We start from the raw sequence: 10250 nt of genomic DNA on the forward strand, positions 1-10250 counted from the left end.
GGTCAAGTTTGTACTTGACCCTTCAACATTTGACACTTCAATTGGATTATTTTTCCTTGGAAAATATAGAATACTGAAAAGGTTGGAATTTTGAGAAATATTGAAAAATAACTGCAGGATAGAACAGCTGAACGATGTGAAGTTGGAATGATTTGATTCTGGAGAGAAATGAGACAGGGCTAGCTAAAATTGCAATTTTAATTTTGGGATTTTGTAAAAAAAAAAAAAAGTGAAGTACTAAAAAAGGTATTTGAAGGAATATGAAAATTATTTAACAACAAATCATGAATGACCCGAACAATTAGAAACAGAAATAGTGTGGATAATAACTGAATAAGTAGAGCAATAGGAATGTATGAATTAAACTTTAAATTGTTCGAGTCATTTTAAAGCGATTGTTTTTTTTTTTTAATGGAAATGTGAAATTGTGGGAAAAGTAGGGATTTCATGAATGTAAAAAAAGTTTCCTTCATGTCCTTAATGAGCTGTTTGAGGAGGTAAAAAGTGGAGGACCCCCCCCCTTCAAAGCCAAGCCACCTCCCACTCTTGCGGACGGACGCTAACCTGATTGGTGCTTTCCACCTTCCATCACAGCGCTTAGCATCTAAACAACCAATCAGCTGGCAGCAATGAGCAACCGCCGCACGAGCCCGGATGAGACTCAAACATGCAGCTGTTCCGCTAAAAATTCAGTGGCTGTGAGCGTCAATGGTCATTTACAGGGAAGACACACACACGCACACACTCACCCGAGTGTGTTGGCTGCTAATATGACAATTTTTTTTGTGTTGAAAAGAGCTTCGTGTTTTCTTTCACCCTTCTCGCTCCCGTTCCGGCTGCGTGTTTGAACGCTCAACTGTGGCAGCCTTGAGGTTGTTTTGAAGATTGTGGCAGCTTTTTTTTTCCATTACTCGCGGACTGAAGGGGAAACAAACGATAGGAAGCTCTTATTGAAAACCGCACCGGTTGTAACGGACTTATATCATCCATAAGAAGACAGAAAAAGGGAAACGGAGACTTGTCTGGACATTTATTGACTGAAAGAATCGCAAAAATGGTCTTCCTTTGGGACGCCAAATACGGTACACTACTCATTATTTTTTATTGATTATTATTTCTATTATTACATTATCAAGTGAAGTGGTTTTGAAATGGATCGATCCGAATGAGGTAAATTGAATGACAGACATCAAATTTAGCACAAAAAGAAAAACAGCAGTGCAAAAAAAAAAAAAAAGATTATGCATTAATGGGTAGTCAGAGTGATTATTTTTTTACACAATTTATTTTTTTACTTGGAGTTGGGGGTGGGGTAAAAAAATGCTAGCTAAAATTGCAATTTTAATTTTGGGATTTTGTAAAAAAAAAATAAAAATGTGAAGTACTAAAAAAGGTATTTGAAGGAATATGAATACACAATTTATTTTTTTACTTGGAGTTGGGGGTGGGGTAAAAAAATCTATTTTGACGTAATGATTTAATGTAATTGAACTTATTGACGATAATGTTAAAATATTAATTTATTCAAGTACAATGAAAGCAATATCGGTACTGAAGTAGAACTGATTTGACTTTGCTATGTTAAAACGTATGTGCTATTTTGAAATTATTTAACAACAAATCATGAATGACCCGAACAATTAGAAACAGAAATAGTGTGGATAATAACTGAATAAGTAGAGCAATAGGAATGTATGAATTAAACTTTAAATTGTTCTTAGATGCATACTTTATTAATCCTAGCAGGTAAATTAAGTCCTTTTTATTTTTTATTTTTGTATTTTTTAACAATGACACTCATTATTGTAATAAGGTTTGAAGCCGATACCGTGCATTAGTTATCATTATAGTGGGCAAGTGGACCAAATATTGTGACCGGCGAGTTTGAAATATGCGCTAAATCTGTCTTACTCTGGGTAGTAATTTTAGGTATGAGATTTGAGCACCAAGATGACTTTTTTTTTTTTTAAAGTGTGATGAAATTGCTTCATGCCTTAATTGTGAAAATATCTCACTGTTCATAGTCCAGGTCTGCATATATTTCTTGTATTTGTGTTTCCAGCTTTTCGTAATTATTCCGGAGCACATTTTCATTCTGATTTGTCAATCAATGTCTCTTCCAGACCCCTGCCCTGGCCGGCGCTACACTCCCCCGTCCACCACCCTTGCCTCGGGGGGAAAGATGGCCGAGGCCCTGGGTGCCCAGGAGGCCGGAGGCGGAGCATCGCTGGTGGGCAAGTTGCGCATGGCCGACCGTGACATGGTAAGATGGACGCTCGTGGCCCCTTGTTCATGTTTTTATTATGTTTTAGCAAAACTAAATACTTGATCATTTATCTGGCAGGTGCTGTCAGATCATCCGGGCGAGCTAGTGAAGACAGACAGTCCCAACTTCTTGTGTTCAGTGCTGCCCACACATTGGAGGTGCAACAAAACCCTGCCTATTGCTTTTAAGGTCAGAAAGCTTACATGCGTCCTCTATTTTTTGCACACATTTGGATGATCTTTGCTGCTTGTAAGAAGACCCGAGATCAAGAGTGTCATTTTTGTCGCAAGTCACAGAGGAGTTATGACAGGAAATTTGTCATCGTCTTCTCATATTATGACAAATAGCAAATAGTTTTCTAATCTGAAGTCAAGGAAAATACTTTGCTCAACTATTGTTCGATTAACTTAAAATTAAAACATTAACTTTCGTTGTCACCAAAAATGCTTTCAATGTTTTAAACCCGAAGACCATTGACAGTTTATTCCAGCAAAAAATATGAAGAGGGAGCATTTGAATTGCTTTAACAGGCCAGAACAAGTGATGTGATGTGATGGGCTGGATCCTATTTTTTATTGATTATGATTTCTATTATTACATTATCAAGGGTTGCGTTTCAAGTGAAGTGGTTTTGAAATGGATCGATCCGAATGAGGTAAATTGAATGACAGAGATCAAATTTATCACAAAAAGAAAAACAGCAGTGCAAAAAAAAAAGATTATGCATTAATGGGTAGTCAGAGTGATTATTTTTTGACACAATTTATTTTTTACTTGGAGTATCTGTCTTTCCCAGTGATGTAGAATGACAGGCAGAACAATGATATTCTCTTTCACGAGATGCTGGAAGATACATTTAACCTGTGTACCCACTTGACACAATTTATTTTTTACTTGGAGTTGGGGGGTGGGGTAAAAAAAAATCAATGTTGACGTAATGATTTAAAGCAATTGAACTTATTGACGATAATGTTAAAATATTAGTTTATTCAAGTACAATGAAAGCAATATTGGTACTGAAGTAGAACCGAATTGACTTTGCTATGTTAAAACGTATGTGCTATTTTGATAAGAGATACATACTTTATTAATCCTAGCAGGTAAATAAAGTCCTTTTTATTTTTTATTTTTGTATTTTTTTTAACAATGACACACATTATTGTAATAAGGTTTGAAGCCGATACCATGCATTGGTTATCATTATAGTGGGCATGTGGACCAAATATTGTGACCGGCGAGTTTGAAATGTGCGCTAAATCTGTCTTACTCTGGGTAGTAATTTTAGGTATGAGATATGAGCACCAAGATTACTTTTTTTTTTACTACAAGTCACATGACTGCAAAAAAAACAACCAAAAAAACAATTATTTAACTGCTACATTATCAAACGCACATTTGAGCCAACGCCATTCGATGCACGTCATAGATTCCAGTAGTTGTCACTGTTCATATTCCAGGTCTGCATATATTTCTTGTATTCCAGCTTTTCGTAATTATTCCGGAGCACATTTTCATTCTGATTTGTCAATCAATGTCTCTTCCAGACCCCTGCCCTGGCCGGCGCTACACTCCCCCGTCCACCACGCTTGCCTCGGGGGGAAAGATGGCCGAGGCCCTGGGTGCCCAGGCCTCGCTCGCGGGCGCTCACACTTGCGAACACGCACGGTTGCGCTGTGTCACACATCCTAATGAAGCACCAGTTACACATTCCCGATAACAGATTGTTGTTATGATGCAAAAAAGCTATATATTGTTTTTTTTCTCTGCATTGAGTTGACTTCTGAACCATTTGTCAAAGGCTCATATTTTAAAAGGTTGGATTTTTATTAGGCTGTCATTGTCCTGTTTGAATTGGGATGCTAGAGTGTTACGCTGACAAGCTGAATGTTGCCCACATTTGGATGATGTTTGCTGCTTGTAAGAAGACCCGACATCAAGAGTGTCATTTTTGTCGCAAGTCACAGAGGAGTTATGACAGGAAATTTGTCATCGTCTTCTCATATTATGACAAATAGCAAATAGTTTTCTAATCTGAAGTCAAGGAAAATACTTTGCTCAACTACTGTTCAATTAACTTAAAATTAAAACATTAACTTTCATTGTCACCAAAAATGCTTTCAATATTTTAAACCCGAAGACCATTTACAGTTTATTCCAGCAAAAAATATGAAGGGGGAGCATTTGAATTACTTTAACGGGCCAGAACAAGTGATGTGATGTGATGGGCTGGATCTGGTTCCTGGGCCTTGAGTTTCATACCACTGCCTGACCTCACTTGCATGCGAATCCAAACCACTGTGTCAATATACTGTGAGGTGTGAAATGATGCATGTATAATTGCACTTAATTCATTTGAAAGTATCTATTTAGGACAAATACTGGAATTTATCTTTACCCGTCTGTCTTTCCCAGTGACGTAGAGTGACAGGCAGAACAATGATAGTCTCTTTCACGTGATGCTGGAAGATACATTTAACCTGTGTACCCACTTGTTGGCATTCATTGCTTTGTGTTGACACTTTGTCAGTATAACAAGACAAAATGATTATTTCCATTTATATACTCTTTGTGACATTTTTCTTGACCATGGGAGATTATTCCTCATGTAAAATATATGCCATGGCTCATTAAAAGGTTGGTAAACACTGGTTTATACAGTGTCAGAATGCAGCAAAACACTATGTGGTAATACATCATTTTTTTAGCATCAGCACTGGCCTGTTCAAAGAATAGTCTGTCGTTTCCATGGAAACCATCACCACCACCATCATCATCATCATCATCATCATCATCATTATCTACTTTGCTTGGCTATTGTATTGTTGGATGTACCTTTCCCACAGTGGATTAATAGTAATCTACAAGTCACGTGACTGCAAAAAAAACCCAAAAAAAAAACAAACAATTATTTAACTGCTACATTATCAAATGCACATTTGAGCTAACGCCATTCGATGCACGTCATAGATTCCAGTAGTTGTATTTTTTTCCATGGGTGGGATTAATTCACTTGTTACATCCTGTTGACTCTTGCACACGTCTTTCCTGCACTTTCGGCAAAAACGCATTTGTTGCAATAGTGGCTTTTAGCCACAGACCCGACTCATTTAGTGGGTTTGCTGCATTAGCTCGCTCGCGGGCGCTCACACTTGCAAACACGCACGTGCACGGGTGTGCTGTGTCACACATCCTAATGAAGCACCAGTTACACATTCCCGATAACAGATTGTTGTTATGATGCAAGAATATGATGGCTATATATTGTTTTTTTTCTCTGCATTGAGTTGACTTCTGAACCATTTGTCAAAGGCTCATATTTTAAAAGGTTGGATTTTTATTAGGCTGTCATTGTCCTGTTTGAATTGGGATGCTAGAGGGTTACGCTGACAAGCTGAATATTTACCTCATCAGGGTCATTAGTGTCATATTTTTCACAAATCAGACTTTGACACACAGCAGAAAGTAAAACAAACAATCATGATTTACATGTTTTTAATCTGAAGTGGAATTATCTTTCCTCAAAGTATATTTTTCTTGCATTTTTTTACATGTCGAGAAAAGCTCCATATTAAATTAATCTGTTGTTTGAAGTATTATCAGCGGTAGCTTTGTGAACTTCACATCAATGGAAGATGCTATTTTTTTTTTCCAATCACAACATCGGCCGAGTCAAATTCTGTTTTGAGTATATTCCGTGGACCGCAAAAAACAGATGGTGGCCCTCATATAGCCCCCAAGCCATAGTTTGAACCCCTAACTCATAAACTTTGAGCACGACTGATCAGATTCTCAAGTCCTTTGTTATTAATTGACGATTTTTGGGGGGTTTTTTCCGCGGCTTGATCAGGTGGTTGCGCTTGGCGAGGTCCCCGATGGCACCATGGTGACAGTGATGGCAGGCAACGACGAGAACTACTCGGCGGAGCTTCGTAATGCCACGGCTGCTATTAAAAACCAAGTAGCCCGATTCAATGACCTGCGCTTCGTCGGCCGCAGCGGGAGGGGTATGCTGTTGTTTACTTGTGCAAACCTACACCTCATTTCTGCAAAAAATGCACAGTACACCGACATATACACACGGGAAAGGGCAAGTGAATGCAAGTTAGTATTCAAACGAACTTCCTGGTCGAGCCATTCCCCTCCCCCCCTCTGTTACACACACACACACACACACACACACACACACACACACACACACACACACACACACACACACACACACACACACACACACACACACACAAACAGTGCACGCGCCCAACTGTTAGGCAAATAATTGAACATATCTATTTAAAACAGCAGTGTGTGTAGGTACAGTATGTGACAATGTGTTTTAAAATCGAAAAAGAAAACAAAGAGCTTTTATCTCCACACGCGCAAAGCAGAATACAAGTCTCCCGTGCTTGTATTTTCCCTTATAAACGCCATCATTTATGGACAAATGCTGGAAGATTTCGCCAACTTGTGGCACCTGTGATTTGTTGTGATTTGCAGTCCAGGACGATGGGACAGCATTTCATGATTGGATTCCATGCAACATGGTTGTGTAGCAGTGCTCACAAACAATGTTTCAACACCTAAATATTCTTCCAATATATTCACAAATAAAATTTGTCTTGAAAAGTTAACTTAGATCTCTGACTTAAAAAATTTAGTTAAAAAATGTTAACCAGTGTTTCTACGCTGAACACAACTGTATCTATTTACGTAAAAATGTCTTTATTTAGTTATACACATACAAACAACTACAGCCAATGGAGGACGTCTACTGTTGCCTATGAATTTATAATGTGATGTAAATTACCCGGGTAATATTCATCCTTGTATAACATTCGTTTGGAACATTAAAAGATACCACAGGCATTTTATCCCACCGGAATGTACAACGCTGCTTCAGAATAATTCAAATGATTGCATATTTTGCAAATGCGAACACAACACAAAAGTGGTTGACCAAAAGATGACGAAAACAAGTCAGCTGGCAATTTGTTCGACTGAACACATACACATTTGTAAACGCCTCTGGTAGATCTGTTGACGTAACGGTGATGAAGGAAAGATGAACTTACTCATCATTAGTCAGACCTTCCCGTTTTGCAGAAGTTGTTTCGCATAAACTGCTTGATATTCGTGTAAGGTCTTGTCAAATGTACTGACCATATAGTTACTATTTATTTTAATTCATTACTTCATTTTTTTCCGAACATGTTTCAGCTGTTCTCTTCAATAGCTACTAAAAAGGGGCATTGTTGCACTCTCATGCAGCTAAATAAGGTAACTCAAATAGCTGTCGCACTTAGCAAAATACGACAATTGCAACAATTCCTTTAATCCATAAAAGGGTGTTTAATGTTATATTGTTTGGCATGCATTTCAGTACATAAACATGGTAAAAGTCAAGTGTTTATCTTGTGACATTTCGTAAAGGGCTGCATGTTGTATTGGATGTCCATATCGGACTATTAGTGTAAGTGTGTCGTCATTTTACTATTCATGTAAGATAAGAAGATAAGAAACCCTTTATTTGTCGCACAATGGAGAAATTCCCAATTACAGCAGCAAAATTATGAACGGGAGAAGTAGAATTACAAAAAGTATACAAATAAATATAAATGATAAAATATAGATAGAAGCATGTCAAAAATGCGTGAGTGGCCATTTCTTATTATATGAAAGAATGTGCCCAAACCTTGTCAAATTATTGAAAAGTTGTTGAGCTAAAGTTTCCCTTCATCAACAATGTATCAATAACACACACACACACACACACACAGAAAGACGCATACTTGAACCACCTATTTGAGACAGACGTATGGATTCAGCATGGTAGGAAATTAAACTGATTTTTGCTGAGTCATGTAGTGCAATTTTCTTCTCTTCCTCTGGATGGATAAAAGTTGGAAAGAGGGTTGCGTGTATGTTAAGGGACGCGACTAAAGACGCGTACTTGAACCGCCTATTTGAGACAGCCATATGCATGCAGCAAGGTAGGAAATTAAACTGATTTTTGCTGAGTCATGTAGTGCAATTTTCTTCTCTTCCTCTGGATGGATAAAAGTTGGAAAGAGGGTTGCGTGTATGTTAAGGGACGCGACTTCACTGCATAATTACGGCTTTTGAAAGGATGTCTGCAGGTCAAATAAAATGGGTTTGAACAATTAGAAGACAATTGAGGTATTTTTCCATTTTGTTTCATATCATCGCTTGCTTTCTTTTCCCCCTCCACTTTTCACAGGCAAGAGTTTCACCCTGACCATCACAGTGTTCACCAACCCCTCTCAGGTGGCGACATACCAGAGAGCCATCAAAATCACAGTGGATGGTCCCAGAGAGCCACGACGTGAGTAACAAATCAAATACCGTGTGGCACCCATCAGGGCTCTTTAAATGTCCATTACTTTCGGAAACACACCACATTGAAGCGATCGAGATCAAATGATTGCAATTCTAGTTGAAAGAAGTCTATTTGTTGTCTTGTTGGGTAAGCTCCAAAAACTTGGAATCCTTGCTTCTGAATTCTCAGTTACGTGAGTCACTGATGCAAATGGCAACTTCCTCTCTCACTTCAGCTCTGCTCTCCACAGTTAGTGCACGACTGTCGCTGGTCACTCACACTTAAACATACAAGTGCTCATGCGGATACAGTGAAGCCCCGCCTATTTGAGGTTCACGATTCACCACTTCACCTTTTGGTCTTTTTTGTCCGTGGAGTCTATCCTCAGCTATTCATCCAAAACCTTCAAAAACATGTATTTTTAGGGTTGTAATATGAGTTTGAAATGATGTGAAAGTGTTTTGTGATGAGAATTTGTGGTATATTTCCAATTTAAACTATTAACATGTGCAATTAGAATTACAAAGCCATGTCTAGTAAAAATGTAGTTCTTTGACACCATCTCATGATATCTGGGTGCTAAGGAAGTGTTGGTACGATACAGGACTTTACACACACACACATCCATTAGTAGCTTTGAAGTGTAACCAACACCACAGACATGTGCATGCGTGCATAAACATAAACGCACACACGAACAAAGCTGTATTAAGCTCTATAACGAAATCATCTCTTAGGTCATCGCCAGAAGATGGATGACATTAAGCCCGGCTCGTTGGCCTTTTCCGAGAGACTCACAGAGCTGGAGCAGCTGAGGCGGAGCTCCATGAGAGTGACTCCCCCACACCATCATCATCATCCTCATCCTCATCATTCTCATCATCACCATCATCAGCCCTCCGCTTGTAACACGCGTCAGTCGACGGCAGCGGCCACATTGCACTCGGCCACGTTCTCCAGCCCCGCGCACACCCAGATAGCAACTGGTAAGAACAACAACGTGACGCAAAAGATAGGGGCTCAGATCAAAAGTAAAAGCTGCTTCTGTCAGCAGACTTGATGAAACAATTTTCTTTATCACAACAAAAGCATGTCAGACTCAGATGAATGACACACAGACACAAAAATACATCAAACTTCATCTTTTCTTTTAATCATGTTCCCCATTCCGCGATGTCACACAAACACAAACAGTGTTTGTGTGGCATCGCGGAAGCTCACTGAGGCACTAAACGATGGTATCGTTTCCTCTTCTTGGCCGGGAAATGACGCTGAAAGTGTCAAACTAAAAGTTAACACACGTGCACAATATACGTCTCCAACAAAAAGGGAAGCCACTCATTGTTGTGTAACTTCCAGCCTGTCACACCTCCGGATTATCAAACTGTCAGGGTGTTGGACGTACAATCAATTCAATCAATTTCTCACAACAATTTAACAATATTAATCAATCCATATCAATGTGTGGCACTGTAGTTCTATAAAGGGAAAGCTGGACAGGTGTTTCATTTGGCAAAGATCAATTCTACGACATTCCTAGGAAATCACAACATTCTATCACTGGTGGGCTATTTTTAGAACAGGCCCACACGCTACTCATGTGGTCCTTGGTGGCTACCTTGTGGAATATTTCAAGTGGAATATTTCATC

At 38.8% G+C, this 10250-nt stretch overlaps 1 protein-coding gene across 1 annotated transcript in view; it reads left to right on the forward strand.

The window, feature by feature from the left end:
• Positions 1 to 704: 704 nt before the first annotated feature.
• The window catches only part of runx1 (RUNX family transcription factor 1), a 13528-nt gene continuing 3982 nt past the window's right edge, over positions 705 to 10250 (forward strand). Inside the window, exons 1-6 of the mRNA XM_019891702.1 lie at positions 705 to 1082; positions 2124 to 2263; positions 2345 to 2455; positions 6114 to 6270; positions 8502 to 8606; positions 9338 to 9586. Coding sequence (XP_019747261.1) covers positions 1055 to 1082; positions 2124 to 2263; positions 2345 to 2455; positions 6114 to 6270; positions 8502 to 8606; positions 9338 to 9586 — 790 coding nt within the window. The 5' untranslated portion in view covers positions 705 to 1054. The remainder of the gene's footprint in view (positions 1083 to 2123; positions 2264 to 2344; positions 2456 to 6113; positions 6271 to 8501; positions 8607 to 9337; positions 9587 to 10250) is intronic.

The sequence above is a fragment of the Hippocampus comes genome, unplaced genomic scaffold, assembly GCF_001891065.2.
Source record: "Hippocampus comes isolate QL1 unplaced genomic scaffold, H_comes_QL1_v1.1 scaffold174, whole genome shotgun sequence".
In the NCBI taxonomy this organism is placed as follows: Eukaryota; Metazoa; Chordata; class Actinopteri; order Syngnathiformes; family Syngnathidae; genus Hippocampus; species Hippocampus comes.